General features: G+C 44.4%; 1 protein-coding gene across 2 annotated transcripts in view; it reads right to left on the bottom strand.

Moving 5' to 3' along the window:
* Nucleotides 1-6,609: 6,609 nt before the first annotated feature.
* Nucleotides 6,610-20,370, bottom strand: part of PTPRO (protein tyrosine phosphatase receptor type O) — a 235,899-nt gene continuing 222,138 nt past the window's right edge. For both annotated transcript variants that reach the window (XM_055318687.1, XM_055318688.1), the window contains 4 exons: nucleotides 17,121-17,275; nucleotides 14,835-14,970; nucleotides 8,165-8,285; nucleotides 6,610-7,145 (listed from right to left, as the gene is read on the bottom strand). In XM_055318687.1, the coding sequence (XP_055174662.1) occupies nucleotides 8,181-8,285; nucleotides 14,835-14,970; nucleotides 17,121-17,275 (396 nt within the window). In that variant the 3' untranslated portion in view covers nucleotides 6,610-7,145; nucleotides 8,165-8,180. The remainder of the gene's footprint in view (nucleotides 7,146-8,164; nucleotides 8,286-14,834; nucleotides 14,971-17,120; nucleotides 17,276-20,370) is intronic.

The following is a 20,370-nucleotide window of genomic DNA, read 5'->3' as shown; positions in this document are numbered from 1 at the left end:
TGTCTTAGGTGTAACCAGCTTTTCAGACATTACGTTAGTGTGGTGAATTTGCACAGCTTGCCTGCACAATTGCAGACATTTTCACTGAATGTGAATCAGATGTGATCACATTGTGCTCTGCTGGGAAACCGTTTAGTGTGGGTGATATGCACTAGACACAGAACACACATCGCTGATGCACTTGGCAATAGAGAATCAAAGTAGAGAGCCAGGCTGGGACAGTCCAGGACTCTGATCTGGACAGTCAGCTGCTGCTTAGGTACCATAAGCCTTTATGACACAAGAGTCCACATTGGATCACAGGCTGCACCTTCCTTCTATTCTGAGGTGGGGTGGGGGTGGGGGTTCACTTGTCACACTGGGAAGACTGACCCAGCCCAATTCAGGGACCAACTTTAGATGCTCTTATCAAATTTGTTCAAGAATTCCAAGATGGCCCTTGGGGACTGTGGGAAGTTGGTTTGTTCCAGGGAGTCATGCAATATGCTATGTTTTTCCGAGTATTGTTTTCAGCCCCACCACATGTTATTTTATTTTCTTGAAGCCCTGTTCTGTCATAAAGCTACCACCACCATGTCCATTTCACAGATGAGACAACTGAGTCACAGGCAGGTGGAGTCTCAGCTTAGGTCTCTTTCCATCCAGTCTCTTGTTCTAAATAGCTCTGCTCTGCTAGACTGCTGGACCCTTGGCTGGCCTGCTTCCCAAGCTTACTCATGGGTTAAGAGTGGATGTGATCTAGTTCCATTTTGGACATAAAGGAACCTTCCAAGACCATTCTGTTTTGTGTCTATAAGGCTGTAGTGGTTCCAGTGAACTTTTCCTAGTTAAAGCTCTTTGGACTCTTTGGTGTTCTTCGGAGTGAACAAAAATATTTTTTGTCAGCCAGCTTTGAACTCCTACCCACTGCTCTGGAACTTACTATAACACACACATGGCTAAGGCCTGGCTTGCTGAGCATCACCCCACATGCCAAGCCTCATGGCCTCCTGTACGTTTGGGCTTCTATTAATGTGAAACCACTGTGGAGCCTATTGTTCATAGGAATCCAGGACTTTGAATCAGAGCCAATAGCCTCACATAAGGCTAAAGAATTCAAGTGGGTTTCCTAAGTAATGGTCTTCTTATTATAGGGTTTAAAAAGGGATAACAAAGCAAAGGAGAGACCCAATGAGGGAGAAAACCACTTCTGGAGTAGAATGCATAAATTTCCATAGAAAACTTTATTTAAAAGAACCACCATTGCTCCTGTGGCCTTTTCCTGAGCACGTGTCTGCCTTGTGGGGTAACCTTGCTCTGCTCTCTTTCATTTCTCACCTGCCTGCTGGGAATTGTACAGGGAGGTACACACCACTGCCCTGGGAAACTCCCATGGTAGCCGAGGCCACACACAGTTGTCAGGTGTGTCCTTGTGCTGCCATATTAGCTCAGAGCAACTTGACTGCCAGAGATGGTGATACCAGAATCACTGCGAGAACACGATGGAAGTGTGTTACTTGGTCACACCGTGGGCCAGCAGATATTCCTGCTTCAGGTAGTGATCCAGAGCCCCTGCCTCCTCCTGTCTTTTTGGCACCATCCCGGTCTGGAGGGAGGAAGGGAAGGACAGAGACAGACAGACAGGCAGAGATGGAAGGTTGCACCTGGGTGATTTTTCAGGGGTCACAAGCCAGGGAGTAAAGGGGGCCATTGCTGCCTGTCTTCCCGTGGACAGCACTAACTGCAGGTAGCTGGAAACTGTCGCCCTGACATGCTGTTACTTTTGCCGTAACAGTAAATCCACTGGATTCTGCTGAATAACACATGAGCTCGAGCTGTCTGTGGAGGCTTGGGAAGAAATTGTCACATTGGAGTCAGCCAGAAAGAAAAGTTTCGGAAGGCAGGGTTGAAGGTTAAGTTTCCCATATGGGCCCTAGTGACTGATAGAGTGGGTTTTATGAATGCTGGCTGAGTGCTGGAATGAGTGCACACCATTAGTGTTCCTTAATGCGCCTCCCCAGTCTTTAATACTTTAAGATGGCGCATTTTTTGACCCTTCTAGAAAAAAAAAAAAATCACCTGTCTCGCACTTGGGCCCACATTGGATGCTTTATGTGTTTCTATCACAGCACCTGTAACACTTTGTTGCCCATGGTTTCACTTCTAACTTCCTCTACTAGACTATAAATTCCTCAAAGCAGGAACCTTGTCTCATCCATCTTCATAGACCCCCTGCCTCACAGGGGATGTTGAGTAAATATTTTTTTTTTTAAGAGGGTGAGAGGTTGACTATTTCTTAAATTGGTTTGAAATTAGGCCTCTGTTCAAAGCAGCTCTGGGCACTAGCAGACACATCGCACCTGCCCTTTTACCAAAATGGGGACATGATTTGGGCCGTAAGCCTACATCCATGAAGGGCATAGACTCAGACATTCTTAACATTAGTAATAAAGTCCTTAGATGTGTACACAAAAGAAGGAAACACTTTCTGACAAGTGAGGGGACAGACTGCCCCGTGAGGTGGCAATTCTGCATGCCAGAAGGGCTGAGCAGAAAAGAACTCGCCACCTGCCAGGAATCTATATGGTTGAGGAGAACCCTGTTTTGAGGAGCAGAGTAGGCTAGCTTGGTGATCTTCCTCGAGGAAGACGGACCATGTCAGGGTCCATGGTGACCGATGAGCAACAAAAACAATGAGAAGCTAGTGTCACTGTTCTAGAAGCCCTAGGGAAAAAAAGCCAAACACCATTATCTGGATTGGTAGGCACTGCAGAAAATATATTGACAAAGTTTTGAGATATATAAGTGAAAAATGGTGAAAAAGACTTGACTAATGTTTTCTTGGTCCTTCCAACAACAACAAAACTGATTCCGTGGCACATTTTTGAAAGGGAGCATATGGCACCATTTGTGCTTATCATCATGCCCAGCATATGGCAAGTAGTCAAGAAATCTCTCATTGGTTAATTGATTGATTCATTCAGCACGACTCGATAGGCAAACATTTGTTGAATTAATGATTGAATAAACAAAAGAGCCTTCCTTTCCAGGCTTAACAGCCCTACTTCTCTCAAATCTTGTAACTTTGACCTGTTGTTTTGCACATCCCCCCGGTGCTGCTGACTCTGCCCTGGACAGCCTTCAGTTTCTTAATGTCCCTCATGATCCAACTCCCAGAGCCATACATCATACTCTATCTTTAATTGAGTGACCCACCAGGATCAGGCATGGCCATAAGCATCGCCTGACACCGAAAACAAAACTCCTGCTGTTCTGGAAGGCCAGGCATCAGAGATGTCATAGCTTAAGGTTTGTTTGTTTGTTTGTTTTTCTAAATGCATCCAAATGGGACTGCGAAAAACTAGGGGTAGTTTGCACGTGTTATATGTTTGTTGCTTTATAACCCCTTTGGCCCAAAGAGATGTTATATTTAGTCCTGGGCATGGCCTTTGGACTCCGAGCCTGTGCCAAGTACCAGGCTAGAAAGCTGTGAGCCAGGACACGAGCCAGCTTATTTGAAGCACATTACATCAGACATTTCCTGAGGTGGAAAGGAAGTCCTCCTTGCTAGAAAGCAGGGAGGATTTTGGCTCTTAGAGGCTGGATTCAGTAACTTTAACTCTTTGGCTAAGGGCCAATCCTCTAGCAAGCAGCTATCATATGGTCTGCAAAAAATTCAGATCCAAAGTCTCCAGCCCCCGTTTTATGTGTTGACACCATAGCCTTCTTTGAGAGATGGATTGCCTTTTGGAGCAGTGGGGGGGGGGGGGGTTGGGGGGGGGAGGGACAGCTTTTAGAAAAGGAGAGACGTTAGAAAATCTGATTAAAGATTTTATAAGAGATTAAAATAATCTTACTAACTTGTCTCAATTTGAGGGGTAATGTTGACTTTGTAAGCAGAAAATGATAAGCCCTGAATTAAAATGCTGTCCAAAAAAGTGCTGTCATCCATCACTTTTTTTTTCCTTTTCAAGTTAAATAAAATCATATAATGTGCAGTGAGGGATATATTAGTGTTAAATATTACATTTATAAATTAAGCCCTAATGATAGTTTCTCAATTAACTTTAGAAATTGACTTTGCAGTGAAGAAATTTGATCTCCACAACACTTGAAGTTAAATATTTTGTGACTCCAAAGTCTTCCCCTCTCTCCATGAGCCACATAGGCTATTTTGACCTGTATGTGCCAGCGCCTCTGTGGTCAGAACATTATAGCACTACTCAGATGATTAAAAACAACAACAGGGACGCCTGGGTGGCTCAGGGGTTGAACATCTGCCTTCAGCTCAGGTTGTGATCCCGGGGTTCTGGGATCGAGTCCCGCATGGGACTCCCCAGGGAGCCTGCTTCTCTCTCTGCCTTTCTCTCTATGTCTCTCATGAATAAACAAATAAAACCTTAAAAAAAAAAAAAAACAGCACCACCACCACCAACAAAAAACCTTATTAATGATACAGAGGCCGCAGCAGCCGCCTCTCCAATCTTCAAACTGAGTCCTGGAGTGCAGATGAAGCTGGTTACAGTGGTTTTAGCGTCCATGAGAGGACAAGATACAAAATACCTTTGGGTGCATTATCCTACTGTTACTCTTTATATCTGAAAAATATGGGGCTGCGATAGGGCCTTCTGCAGTTTATGAGCTGAGGCTCAGGACAGACAAGTTCCCAAGGCATCTGCTGGGCTTACAATCCAAGGCTTCTGACAGATGGATGCTTTCCTCACTATAAATTCTCCAGGCTCCGGAGCACCTATGTCCCGGCGAACAAAGGGGGGGGGGGGGGCCGGATCTGGTCAAGTGCTTTAGCCGGACCGTCCTGTGGTCTAAGCTCGGAGTCTCGGGTGTAAACTCTGGATACTCCCATCTTCTCTTGTGGGAAAATGGATCTGCTACTATTTGATCCCGACCCTGAAGGGGTGGGTGCTCAAGAAAAACCTGAAATAAGTTAATCGGGGAAGGACAAACAGTGTATGTTCTCATTCATTTGGGGAATATGAATAATAGTGAAAGGGAACAGAAGGGAAGGGAGAAGAAATGTGTGGAAAATATCAGGAAGGGAGACAGAACATAAAGACTTCTAACTCTGGGAAACGAACTAGGGGTGGTGGAAGGGGAGGAGGGCGGGGGGTGGGGGTGAATGGGTGACGGGCACTGAGGGGGACACTTGACGGGATGAGCACTGGGTGTTATTCTGTATGTTGGTAAATTGAACACCAATAAAAAATCAATTTATTAAAAAAAAAAAGAAAGAAAAACCTGAAATATTTATGAAGTGCTTTAAGTTTCAGGGGAAGTAATATTCCAGCCCAGGAACCCGAAGTGCACCCCAGCTTACCCAGGCCTCCGAGGGGCTCGCGTCGCCCCGACCTGCCCCGGTGCGGGGTCGGGGCGCATCACCCGTGCGCTTGGCCCCTTGCTTCAGGCCTTTGCGCTCCGAGGGTGCAGCGCTGCGGTGTTAGCGGGCCACGCGGGGCGGGGGTGGGGGGCGAGGAGAGCAGGTGGGGAGGCGGGAGGGGGAGGGGGCGAGGAAGAACTGACGCCGCCTGGGGCGCCCAAGCTGTCGAGCGGCGGGTCGGCGCCCCTGCCGCCCCCACCCCCACCCCCACCCCCACCCCCAGGGTGAACCTGAGACGCGCGGCCCGGGGCTGCAGGAGCCGCGCCGGGGGCTGCTGGGGCCGGGCCTGCTCGGGGCCAGGGACGGCGGGGCGCGGAGCCGTTCACCTGGCGCCCTTGGCCGCCGCTGAGGTCACTGATGAATTATTGAGCGACCCTGGGTGCAGGGCTCCGCGGAGACGGCCGGCGCGACCGGGGCAGGGCGGGGCGGGCCACCCGATGCCCGCGCCCAGGCCGAGCAGGACGCGCCACGCGCACGCGGCGGCCGCGCCCCCCCCACCCCCTGCCCCCTCCCACAGCCCACCGTCACCTCTGACTGTTTAAGGAGGTGACACAGAGTAACAGGCTTCACGGGGCCCGCAGTGCCCATCTGGACAGCGTTTATGTCACGATACACACTCATGTACTGTAATGATAGGAACACCCCAAGAATGAAACGTTACTAGTTTACACTGGTTAAAAGGGAACGGACAACCCCAAAACCAAACAAAACCAAACAAAGAAATCTCTGTTGGGATCCGTTAGAGACGCCCGACGGTAGCCAAACAGGCGCCCCAGCATGCTGCAGTTCATCGCCCGAACTTCCTAAGGCCCCAGCTCTTCGTGGGAAGGAAAGTGCCTTTTCACAGCCTGCAGTGCTCCAAGAAAGAGCTTTCGCATGTGTGCAGGTCCACGGAGAAAGGGGATGCAAAGTCTAGGCACCAAGGTTGCTCAGACAGAAGTGGAGTCTTAAGAGTCCTCCTTCAAACTGTTCCGAAGCAGATCTGGTTTGCTGAAAAACAATCTGGACGGTGACCTTAGTCCCAGAGGGCCCAGGGAAAAAAAAAAAAAAAAACACTTAAGTGTTAATAAGGAAGAAAACCATCAAGAACTAGAACAATGCAGACTTAAATATTTTTTTTTCTACTCTACTTTGAAGCTGAATCACAGCTCTTTCATAGCTGGCAAAGATATGCAGTTGATCTGTGGGTACAAACCTTCTCTCTCAATCCCCCCCTCCCACCCCTGATCCAGCAGCTTAATGTTGGAGCACAGATATCGCTGGTTCGATTTCCTTGAAGCAGAATTAACATGTCCTCATGTGTGGCCATGCCACGTTTTAACGATGAGGTATAATTTGATACTGACAATTCCTGTTCCCTCTTGGGCTACGGGCTTGGTCAGTCGTGTGGGTAGAAAACAATTCAACTTTCAGATAAAATCACACATACAAAAATTATTGCACTTAAAAACAACAAGAACAGCAACAACAAAAACTCAGCCCAACCGGCCAAGGGCCAAGGAAACTCTTCGAAGTGTTGTGCTTCCTGCCCTTCGCAGGGCGTCGGGACTGTTTCTGGTGTTCAGTTGAATTTGGTCCGCTATGTCCAGAAGTGAAGGAGTCCAAAAGACACTGTAGGCTCTTTAAGGCTAAGTCTTCCCGGTGCTTCTATGAGATAGATTATCTCCTTGGCCACATACTACAAAGCAGGGGCTCTTCTTAGCAAAATGGCTAGCAGGGCCCCTAAAAATGTCTGGAAGCAAGGGAGGATGGGTGCACACCATATCCTGTCCTGTGGATGAGAGAGAGAGAGAGAGAGTAAGCAGCCTGGGAGGGGCAAGCCACACACTGACAGCTCTGTGGCTGGAAGTAGAGAAACTTCCTCCTGATTCCACTACTTGCTCTCTTTACACTCAACACCACAGCCCATGTGGACCTAGGTTGTCTATGCATCTTTCTCTGTAAGTCCCTTTTGTGGATCTAAATATCTTCCCCTTTTCAGTGAATTTGTCCCTCAGCCTTTACCCTTCCTGCCTCCTTGAGCTTTCTGTCTGTTGATAGCTGTAAAGGAATACTAATCCTATCTGCTACCCCTGGTCTATATGCTATTTATCCTTCCATATTAATCCCAGAACACACCCCTGTCCTCTCCCAACCCAGGGAGTGGCCGCCCCCACCTCAGTGTACCCAGATGCATTTCACACTCTGTTTACTGACTTGAACTGGCATATTGTGACTTCAACTAAGATTATTATGCCTCCAAAATCTGATCTAGTCAAAGCCGAGCACAAAGCATTGAACATGTTACTAATGTTTTCAGGAAGCTCTCAAGTAAATGTTCACATACTGGATGGAATCAAGGCATTCTTCGACTCCACTATCCTGGGACTAATGTTAATATTGTTTTCTGCCTTTGGGAGACAGCTCATGTCCATCTCATGTCTCCTTGTGACCCCTTGTATGATCCTTGTAATCAATAAAATATTTGCACAAAATATCTGGATAAATAGAGTTGAAGAGCAGTATCCTGATATCTCAGGCACAGATCCAATATCGGAACAGTTTAAGGTTCCAAGTAGAGGGAAGGAAGTTCAAATCATAATGAGTTGCTGAAGCTCCTGTGTGTCATACCACTGACCAAGGCACATGGAAGCTCTAAGATGGGCATGGTATTCATTTCTCCCTATAACCACATCTGTGGGGTCAGAATCAATACAACTGGTGAGTGCTGCCTTTTGTTGTATCCTATCCCTTCCCACTTTGTGTCTCCTCGCATGGTTCGCAGACAGAGCACCCAAGAAGCTTACTTACTGCTCTGGATTCGGGACTAGGACTTGCTAACATTCTCATAGATGACATCACTGATGCAGAACTGCTGCTTCTTCTTCATCCACATCAGTTGCACACACTGATGGATAAAAATGTACTGCTCCTAGAGCAAAAGACAAAAGCAGGTTTCAGAGCAAGATATTTTTGTGCAAGACACATGCAAAAATATAATATTTTCACTCTGTGGCAGGATTAGATATGATCTAATGTCAAATGAGACAATTTTCATTATTTATGAGATAATTTTATAACTAGAAAATCCAAGAGAACTGTGAAAATATTTTGATTAATAATAGAGCTTAGGTAATCACAACTTAATGTGTAAGGCAATGAATAGCCAATCAATAAATCATGGGCCTATTTTGAAAAAAAAAAGTAGCATATCATCTCTTAAATACCCAAATAAATTCCAGAAAGTTTAATAAATTAAGCCATAAAAATATAGGGGGGAAATACAGGATAGTTTTTTTGGATTAGTTTTAAGAAGGAGTTTCTAAACTTCAAAGCAATGCAATAAATTACAAATAAAAATTTCAAACTACTATATATAAAATAAAATGAATAAAATAAAGGGCATTTAAGACCCACTTATTTAGCATCATGATTAGGCTTGATTAGCAAGTCGGCAGCATGAGTGAAAAAAATATCTACATTAAAGCCCTTCGTTGGAATGCTTTCCATTTTCCACAGAACAGAAACTATAATAACTTGTTATACAAATAGTCACAAATCTAGTCCTCGAGCTTTTTACCAAACACATGAGTATTGTCTAAAACATGTCTTCTCTGCAGCACATCTTCCTGCCACCGCTGTGCGTGGCTGAGTTCACAGATCTGTTGTAACCTGTGGCTTCCCTGTCTCTTCTCTGGCTCTCGCCTCCTGCTAAGCTTTGCTTCCTGGAGGTAATGAAAACCTTCTGCCACCACTTTAGCTGCTGCTGCTGCTGGAACCTCCATAGCCACCTTGGTTTCGTGGTTTGGCAAAGCATTGGCCTCTACGGTGGTGGAGGGCTCTCAGGGCTTCTGCCTCCAAAATCTCCTCCCTTCAGAATCTGAAGGTCCAAAATTTGAAGACTGATTGTTGTGGTTGCCAAAATTATCATAGCTTCTGCCTCCTCCAAAATTGCTTCCATCGTTATCAAATCCATCAAAGCCATCCTCACTGCTACCATGGCCACCACCACCTCGACTGCCACCATGGCCACCTCACTAGTTTACTCATGACCAAAGTTGTCGTTCCCATCAAAACCACTTCCATGACCATCACCAAAGTTTCCAGAACCACTTTGACCTCTTCGGCTGGATGAAGCACCAGCCATCTCTTGCTTACATAGGGCTTTCCTTACTTCACAGTTGTGGCCATTCACAGTATGGGATTTTTGAATGACAGTCTGGTCCACAGAGTCATGGTCATCAAACGTCACAAAAGCAAAGCCTCTCTTTTTGCCATTGCTTCAGTCAGTCATGATTTCAATCGCTTCAATTTCCCCATGCTGCTCAAAATAATCCCTTAGATGATGTTCTTCAGGGGTTCTTCAATGCTACCAACAAGAATCTTTTTCACAATTAAGTGGGCACCAAGTTTTTGAGAATCCTCTCTTGGGACAGCCCTCTTTGTTTGCACAATTCTTCCATCCACCTTGTGTGGCCTTGCATTCATGGCTGCCTCCACCTCCAGCACTTGGTGTTCAGATCTCTCATGACCACACAGTCATGAGTCAGAGTGTTACCCTTTGCTCAAAATGGCTCCTCAGTCTCTCATCAGTTGTTTCAAAGCTCAAACCTTCAATGAAGAGCTTCTGCAGCTGTTCTGGCTCTTGGGAGGCTCTGACTTAGATACAATGGCGGTGAGAGGGGAGACTTTAATGATGCTTACTCGGTGGGCAGAAAGGAGTCATCTAATGAATGCATCTCAATATCTTTATTTCTGTTTAAAATTCCTTCAATCAGCAATCACATACTTAAATTGAAAAATAAAATATATAGGCAAATAGACCAAATATTCCTGGAAGACAGGAACTGTATCTTTTATATTCTTTTTAAAAATATATTTAATTTATTTATTCATGAGAGACACATACACACACACACAGAGGCAGAGACACAGGCAGAGTGAGAAGCAGTCTCCCCACAGGGAACCCAAGGCAGGACTTGATCCCGGGACTCCAGGATCACACCCTGAGCCAAAGGCAGAAGCTCAACCACTGAGCCACCCAGGCACCCCTGTCTTTTTTTATTCTTCATGCCTAGCACTCAGTTTGTGCTTATTGTAATGTTTTCTGAAGTAAACTGAGGAAATATTAAAACATACCCAAAAAGTGGTGACATAATAAAACATGTAAGTTGACACAACTGTTTTTCATCCATGACATGGGCAAAGCTAAAGGAAAAAGGTAACACTCAATGATGCCTTGAGTTTGTTGAAGCTGTCATTTCTCTGTTGGTGGTGGAGGTATTATTACTAAAGTGTTAGCTGAGGACACAAATAATAAATGAGTGGAAAAGGATCCAACTAATTGTTCTATGAAAAGGAGCATGGTGACACCTGGGTGGCTCAGTGATTGAGCGTCTGCCTTTGGCTCAGAGCATGATCTCCGGGTCCTGGGATCGAGTCCTATATCGGGCTCCCTGCATGGAGCCTGCTTCTCCCTCTGCCTGTGTCTCTGTCTCTCTCTGTGTGTCTCTCATGAATGAATGAATAAATAAAATTTTTAAAAAAAAGAAAAGAAAAGGAGGATGGTTTAAATAAGACACAACAGATCTATACTGAAATATTTTTCAGTCTTTAGAATGAGATTTACAGAGTTTTGGACGACTTGGGATGATATGTATAGCAAAATGTTAAGTGGAAAACGACACTGTAAAATTAGTATATGCATATATAGCATATAAGCATAATCATATAAAAGTTATACTTGAACACAGATGGAGATGAAATACCTCAAAATATTGAGAGTAGCTGTCCTGGTGCCATGAAATCCAAGTAACCTCACGATCTTTTACCTTTCTTCTTTATTCCTTAGAGCTTCTCTATAAGTAATACCATTAGAAATAACCTTGACATAAAAACCAGTCATGGAGGGACGCCTGGGTGGCTCACTGGTTGAGCATTTGCCTTTGGCTCAGGGCAGGATCCTGGGGTCCTGGGATCACGTCCCACATCGGGATCCCTGCATGGAGCCTGCATCTACCTCTGCATGTCTCTGACTCTCCCTGTGTGTCTCTCATGAATAAATAAATGAACCTCTAAAAAAAAAAAAAAAAAAAAGCCAGTCATGCTATTCACAGGATTTAAGGGGTCTTTTGTATGACAACTTTATAAAGGTTAGGTTAATACTTCAAACCTCACTGGGTTGATAATCAGCCTAATCTGTATTTTCAACAAGCTTTGGAGAAAATTCATTCCCTTATTTCGTGATAATATCACATTCATAACTGCCTACCTCTTCTCGTCACACATCACTCCACTGTTTCTGGTGTTGTGTCAAGCACTGAGCACGGTTTGGGCCAGAGAGGACCTGGTTTTTCAACCCATAACTACTCAGTGGCCAAACTTCGTGTCAAAAAGGGAAAAAAAGTAGCTGGACCACAGGCAAGGTAAATAAAAGACTATTTACAGACATATCCCTGAGAGACCCCGAGAGGTCTAAGCTGCTGAGCAGGATGATGGCTGCTCAAAGCAAAAAGGCTTTCCGGGGAAAGCCTATTAGAGGAAATCAAATAAAACATTTGATAAAAATAGAAGAGAGCCCAAGAGAGGTGAATGCCACCCATATAGAGCACTTGACAGTTTCAAAGTACTTGTCTAGATTATATCATTCACATCATGTAAACTCTACAACAATTCATGAATGCATCATTCATGGTTTACAGATGAGGACGGGGGGCTAGGAGAGGTGAAGGAAGCTGTACAGAGGCCGCAAGTGACCCAGGCCCACTCACGGAGTCTGGCCTGCCAACCCCTACTCTCTCACTACCCGTTGCTGTTCTTACGGAGAGGCTCAGACCGTGTGCCCAGGCAGCTGAGAAAAGGGAAGAGGGCATGTTGAAACACAGTCCATGCAGCCTGTTGCCGGGACCTGAAACGTGCATCTCAGGACAGGCTGTTTTAATCAGTTAGCTCTGCTATTTCTAGAGTGGGGCAAGGTGGTGGAGTCGAGATGATGGGCAGTCTAGAGGAGGTAGGAAAATTAGAAACCCATCATGGGAGGGAACCTGGTATACAACACACAAGTGGTTTATATAGAGAATCGGAAATCAGCTGGAGAATCACTCTGGCCTCTTGAAAATCACTAGTGTTAAAGGGGTCACTGTGGGATGATAAAGTCGAAGAAAATTTGTTTGCTCTGCTCCTTCCTTATTAGCATCAGTAAAGTAGAAGGCAGCAGGACTGTGATATGAATGGGATCAAGGAGGATGTTAGGAAAATCCTAATATTCAAAATACAGGTTGAACCATGAATTGCATAAGAACCAGGAAGAACAAAGGTAAATGGAAAAATGTTCCAGACATAACAAAACAGACATAAATAAATAACTCGAAATAGAGAGCATTCACTGAAGAATCCTGAGGGAACTCGAGAGTGAAGCCGGAACAGTTGGAAAAAAATCAGTAACCTTTGGTGACCTCTCCTCTTTTGCTCACTTTGAGTTTTCCCACAAGAGTTCAGGGAAGGGATATTGTACTTTAAAAAGATTGTTTCCCTGGAGATGTCAACCTAAAAATGCTACTATAAACAAAAAAAGCCAAACAAACCAAAATGTGGAGCCAGAAAGTCAGGGAGAACACAGGACACTTCCTCAGCTCTGCAGAGAGGCACATGGTGGCTGCTCTGGTTTGGTGCGATTACCACGCTCCAGGAAAGATAATGGTGTTGAGAATTGGATGGAGGGTCTGCCGTGTGAAGGTAGTTTTTAAAAAGTCATTAGGATTTTGTAATTGGGAAAGCCAAAGGCAAACAGGCTATAATCAAAGTCTATAAAGTTATAAGAGGCATAAATTAAGTCAATGAGGCAGACCATTCATCAGATCCAAAATACTTAAAATAAGGAGTGGCCCTTTGAAGGTTGGGGATTAGTATACATAATGGGGAGCTTTAACCACACGTTAGCATGTACATTTATGGAAGTGAAAACCAAAAATATGAACCAATTCATAAAGCAGTGTTTAATCACTAGGTAGTGCGTTTCTCCGGGGAATCAGGATGTTTTAAACTCACGATAACGAGGTCATGTTCGTGTCCCCATCACGGTAAATTAGAAGGTAGCAGGGCTGGGATGTGAGTAGGGTCAAGGAAGTGAGCGAACACACACATCATCAATGAGACAGGTGCATGTGAATGGGTCACTCTTTCCAAAGTGGTATGATCTTGCTATATAGCAAGATCTATCTATCTATTAATCATCTATTATCTATCATCTATCCAGCTATCTATGTATCTATCTATCATCTATCATCATCATCTATCTATCATCATGTATCTATTATCTATCATCTATCAATCATCATCTACCTATCTATCTACCATCATCTATCATCTATCTATCATCAATCATCTATTATCTATAGTGTGGAGCATAGGTCAGATGGGAGTGGGGAAGCAGGAGAGAAAAATAAAAAATGGGAGAGGAGAAACCAGTGGGGCAAACCCATAGCAGCCATGACTGCAGGCTTTTTGAGTTACACTGACATCTAGTGGTGCTCAGTAGGAAAAGCATGGGGAAAACTAAGGTCGCGTTTAATGTCTTGGAAACTGAGTCAGAGGTCAAGCCAGGTTGTTTTCCTCTCTACAAGTGTTCCTCCCACACACACTCCTGGAGCCAAAAGGATTATTGTATGCTCAAAGCTGAGAAGTCGCAAGGACGGCTTGGTGACTAGGATGATGAACTAGCTATTGTGCGTAGATTTGGGGGCACGCAGGTGCACACCTGGGGCTGCTGGGTGGCGGTGTGATGCTGTGTGCACAGCAGCCCCGGGCTAGCACTGAAGCCAGAGTGCATTCTGAGGCTTCCAGGGAGGAGAGGGCTTGGACAAAGAGGAGGAGGAGGGAGCACATCACAGTACTGGATGTTTCTGGGCATGCTCCCCTGTGGTTACAATGGTAACTCCATTCATTTAGATCAAGGGACTTGGCAGCACTGCTCAGTTGGGAGCTGGAAATCCTTAAAATCATAAGGGGGACAGAAAGCGTAAGTCCAACCCCTGATCATCATCAGAAGTGCATTGGGACAGAGTCACATGGAGGACAAACTAATGCCAAACTTACTGAATCACATCTAGTGTTTCAAATTTAAATTCAATCATGTCCGTTCCACAGTCTCCACTTGGTGGCATTTACCCAGATTGCTGTCGCCTTCACTGAACTCTCAATCCGCTCAAAGAGGTTTTATTCTATTATAGATACATCCACATGCTCTGGATTACCAAAGGGCATATGATGCCAACAACGGTGCAAGCACTATACACTGAGTGGATTTCTAGAGGATAATATCTATTTTGGGGGTACCTTGAAGCAGTTTGAACATGCACACTAAGAAACTGGAAATAGCAGATGCAGGAAAAAATGAGACAATTGTTTTGAAACATGAAATCAAACAATGGGAAGTTTCTCAGTCCGGGGCATTTCTGAAAATGCATATTGATTCCGTTCCTACCTCTGTCTGCACCATAGACATCCGGTACGACCGCATTTCGGACACCAGCCCTAGGATGTCGACAAACTCGTGATCCCGAATGTGCTGCAAGAGCCTGTCCAGGGCAATGAATGTTCCCGTCCGGCCGACTCCAGCACTGCAAAAGAGCATGCAGGCAGCCTATTCCTCAGATAGTGCTTTTCACACAGTTGCAAACAAATTGGCAGCTAAATCCACCCCACCCCCGCCCCCAAACTACAGGTAGCACCACTGAGATTAAAGGAGAAATATTCTTGACAATGCTTTCCTAACTGATTTTGAAGTATGTGATTGTGGTTGGTGTGTCTTTCAATGACATTTCTGACTGGCCTGCTACCTCCAAGACGTGCAGGTCTGCACTGCCTTAGCCACACCCCCTCTGTCTCCTGCAGAATGTAAGGATTCCAGCCTGAGCTTGCTGGAGAGTTGGGAGTTGCTTGTGCTCTCAGAGAGCTGTTACACACACACACACACACACACACACACACACACACACACCAGTTCCAGCCTTCTGTGTAGCCTCAGAGTTAGTTGCACACCCTCTGCTGGAAAGTCTGATTGAGATGCCACACACCAGCGCTTGCTCTGGAGTTATAGCATTTGAATGTGGTCAAGCCTAGGTTGAGTTCACTCCCCTGGACCATCCTTCCAGCACACCTGCCCTTCTAGTGGGTCTCGGGCCTGCTTTGGTCTCCCAGCCAAATTTTAGATAGTTGCCTCCAAATCAAATTTGATATTTGGAGGCAGTCTCTTCATTCCCCATATCCCAGTGCTCAGAGAGTGGAGGGAAGTGGAGGGAATGAATGGCACTGACCATTGCCCACCAGCAACCCCCAGCTCTATATGTTTAAGTCAGCTCTTCTCTTCCAGTCACTCAGAGGCTGCAGTGCCAACTGGTTTCAAACTCTAGATTATGTAAAATGAGAAAAGAGAAAGTCAAAACCAGTGCTTATCCAGAATTTGCTGGAGAGAAACTCAATACTAAAAGCTTTGAGTTCAGAGATTGCTTTTCTACCAGACAACTCTTGCCTCCTAGGACTTGTTGGTCTAAGATAAAACATTCTGTCTCTGGGTGAGCACCTGTGAAGTCCCATCCAGGACTGTGGCTGCTTCTGACTTGGAAAGGAACCAGGAGTTTGACCACCTGGTTGAGCAGCTTTATTTTCTGCTCTTAGAAAGAATCATTTGAGACTAGATGTCATTTGGTCATGCAAAACTTTTAACCTGTGAATGTGTGTAGTGAATGGACCCAAGTATATATCCTCCCTGATCCCAAGCTCGGTAGCTTATCAAGTGTTTTTCTTTCCAGACAGACCCATATTCCTCTCTCTATCTCTGTCTCTGTCTGTCTGTCTCTCTGTCTCTCTGTCTCTCTCATACACACACATTCCCCCAGCCATTCAGTTCACAAACACCAAAGTCAGGATCCAGGATTATAGATTTATTTGCTTAGGTTGACATGGCTGTCAATGCCTCCCCTAACATTGTCACCCCACTCCTGCCTCTGGCACACAATAGGAGCATGTTCATTTCCCCTGCTCTTTGGAGGTTGCATAAAAATTTTGCAACAAAATTATGTCACGATGATGGATTTTGATGAAGTTTTGGTTCACTTGGTAGGAAGGAAAGCTTAAATTCAAATAAATGTTCTCCCGAAGGAATTCACATGATCCTTGTTTTTGATAATGCAATAGATCATACAGGCCCTTTTCATTTTAACCATCTGGAAGTTTAGAGACAATCTCAAAGAGCAATCATACCAAATGTTTATCTTAATGAGCTGAATACTTTTATTTCTCCTTTCCTTCATCTTGTTTTTATGTCTATTTAATATTATTCAGGGTTGTGATTTGCTACTTTTAATCTGACTTTGTATTTGGCCATGTTATAAAGCACTCAGAATCACTGATAGGTTGGGATAATACCACACAGCACCTAAAGGCACGGATTTGAGCCCCAACCCCTCCACTTTCTTATTGCATGAATGTGTGTGGATCCCTTTGCCTCCCTTCTTCTCAGTTGTTTTTGTTTTCTTACCTAAAAACGAGAATAATAACATCTATCTCATAGGCTAATGGAGATAAGAAACACCATAGTATAAGTAAATGACATATCTAGTAAGATATCAGTTAATTGTTAATTTTTAAAAAAATCATAGTTCGTGTTATTGTTAATTCAGTGTGACTGGGAAAAATGGAATGGTGGGCTTTTCCCTTTATACAGCAAAGCCTGTGGTGCCTTAACAGAAAATACGGCTGAAGAGGTTACCTGCAGTGCACGATCATGGGGCCTTTGCTCTTGGTAGCTTGCTGTCGAACCACGTGTACGAACTGCAGGATGCTCTCTGCAGCGTTTGCTGTGGGCACCCCGTGATCAGGCCATGCAGTGTAGTTGAAATGCATCACATCCTGCATCTCATCGGCCTTTAGGAGAAAAAGCCAACACAAGCATTAAAATCTGTCAGGGCATCGGCCCAGAGCAGGCCTCCACGGCTGCTCGCAAGTTAACAGCATAAGAAGTTAAAGCCACGTGCCCCTCCCCGTCTAGGCCCCTTCCCTTTCCAGCTCTGAGGATTGTGTCTGGCACAAAGCAGGCCCTGAAAAAAGTACTAATTGTATAAAACTTCAAAGCATAGTATAAATAGGCTAATCCAGGTCTTTGTAGAGATCAGAGCTCAAGCATCTGGGTGTGCATTCTGACTCTGTCATTTGGCAATTGCATCAGCTTTGGCCCATGGATCCCCTGAAAGGTGCTTTGGTGCCCCATCTGGGTCCCCTTGACCAGGCTGCACCTCTTTTCCAGTTGCTGCTAGACAGCATATGGCTGTGCCCTCCCCTCCACTCTTCTCCACAAAGGGAACTGTCTTGCTGGAGCATGCCCAAAGGGATGTGTTCTCCTGATGAGAGCAGGAATGATGGATACTGGGGTGCAAAATGCCTTCCCCCCTTATGTCAGGGTGGCATCCATATCAGCTTGGCACCATTCACTCCCTTGGCACTCTCTGGGGGACCCAGTCGAGACCAGAATTCTGCTGAAGCCACAGCTGTGTGTGCTCCTTCCCTGCCCTGTCCTGTCCTGCTTCCCTTGTTCCCTTAAAGATTTTACCCAAGATTATGCTTTTAAAACTCACCAGTATGACAATCTCTGTCTTGTGCTCTGACCCAAGACAAAATCCCTGAACACCAGTTTTCTCATGTCTAAAATGAGTCCTTTTGATATTATAAAACAGCCCATCACAAGGGTTGTTGTGAGGATTAGCTGTGCTCATGTCTGTGAAGGATGGGACCTGTTAGATCTGATCATCGCTGCTGCCATAATTACCACCACGCGCTCCCATCCAGCTCTGTGCATTTGTATGGTTGGTTCTGGGAATCCCAGTGGGTTGGTATATTTTGTATCATCTTTTTCATATTATTAACCCATATGTCAAATATATTCTTGTCCCCTCTGGACTGAGTAATTATCATTTGGGATGTGGGCCTTGAGGATTCGCTCTTTCTTTCTTTCCTTTTTTTTTTTTATGATTTATTTATTTGAAGCAGGGAGGAGCAGGGGGAGGGAGGGAGAGTCTCAAGTGGACTCTGTACTGAGCTCAGAGCCTCACACAGGGCTCAATTTCACGGCCCTGTGATCACGGCCTGAGCCCAAACCAAGAGTCAGACGTTTAACTTACTATGCCCCCCAGGCACCCCAAGATTCACCCTCTTTAGTATCTACTAATTTGTAAGCATAAAGATTTGTTCTGTTCTTATTATCAACTGTCATAAATATTCCAAATCCAGGCCTCACAAAGATCTAATTCATCCCTCTTCCCTCAAACTTGCTAAGAACCTAGAATCCACTCGATGAATGGAATACTGTATCATGATTTGGAAGAATTTGGCCTGGTTATGAAATGAAAGTTAGGTTCAGGTATTCAAGAGAATTGAATTCCAAAGAGTCAGCGGTCTTGGGTGAAGTAAAATTTGTATAAATATAGGTAAATGCATAAATAAAGTATATGAATAAATACATAATAAGAGTTCTGTAAACATAAATAAATCTGCACTTCAACTAGACCCACTGTCCTCTAGGCGCTTAAGGCTATACAACCCCAGCCACATGCAGTGCCTCCCTCACTGCCTTCAATGGCTCTTTCTTAGACACATGGAGCATGTTTGCAAAAGTCTGCAAAGATGCTGGCTCCTCTCACTACCCTTTTCAGGAGGCAAGAAAGTAACCCAAGCATGATAAATTGTGCAGAATGACTCCATAACTCAACACCATGAAGATTTAAGCACAAAGATAACTCTGGTTGCCCAGAAAAGCTCACAAAAATATTAACTCTCTTCAAAGGCTGATTACAGGTTTAGTGCAAAGACTTGTTCATTGTGGGCAATATAATTTGTACATATATTTATGTTTATGCGTATATACATAATCAATCTGAAAATGTAGCTGGATAAAATATACAAAGTGGTTCAAAAATAGGAAACACTTAAATTGTCATTATTCTTTCTATAGCTGGAGGACGGAGTTCTTAGTATCAGGGTGGTCCCTGTCAGCCAAATAGCAAGGCACATGTCAATGGGAACAAACAAATTTTTGCTGGCTTGAGTCTCCAGTTCTTACTGAATTCAGACCAAGTATTCAAGCACTGGAAAGTGACAAATTGTGTGTTATGGTCATTTACTTCCTTTCTTGTTAAACAAGAAAACCCTTCTTGTTACATCTGAGCCATTCCAAACTTTCTCTTACCCTGGTTTCCTCACTCATGTACTTTTATCTGGTTGTACTCTGAGAGTTTCCATATATCAATATGGAGGGAGTAAAGAGTGTAAACAAAAATCAAAACAAATAGAAAAATATATCCATTCGCCTCACACAATGTTCTTTGGCAATAGCTTAAAAGAAGCTTCTTGTGGCAGAAGTTTAAAATTTAGATTTTGTGTTTATGACCAAAAGGGGGCACTCTAGGACCAAGTACTTGTAACTACCATCTACACATCTGACCAGAAAAGACCATGGCTCAAAGTTTTATTCTTATGTTTCAAGCCCTTCACATGATTGTTATTGAAAGGTCATCATTTAAGACCAAGGACAAGAAGCATAGTATTGACCATACAATGATCTATGGGACTGTGTCAAGGAAACAGGCCTTATTTTGTGCTCTGTAGTCTCTTTTCTCCTGAATGCAAACCCAGAGAAACATTTGTTCGAACTTTGCCAGAAGTTTTCACCAGTTGAAATAGCCAAGAAAGAAAGCGGGGCCCAAATGGCATTCAGATTGTCAAATATTTTCTCTAAGGAATATCTGTGATGCTTTCCAAGTGCTTTATTGTTTTTGAAATCATTCATTCACTTATGCACTCATTAATTCATTCTGCAAAGATTTTTATAAGTGGCTAAGGGTTGGGATTACAGAGCTTATTAAAACAGGGTACTTGCTTCCCAAACTCACAGCATGCTGGGGGAGGAGGATGTGAAGAGAGACAATTATAACCATCTCTGATGTCCTGTGATAGAATAATCTATGTGA

This window comes from Nyctereutes procyonoides, unplaced genomic scaffold, assembly GCF_905146905.1.
Source record: "Nyctereutes procyonoides isolate TBG_1078 unplaced genomic scaffold, NYPRO_anot_genome, whole genome shotgun sequence".
Taxonomy (NCBI): Eukaryota; Metazoa; Chordata; class Mammalia; order Carnivora; family Canidae; genus Nyctereutes; species Nyctereutes procyonoides.
This window is presented reverse-complemented; position numbering and strand designations above follow the sequence as displayed.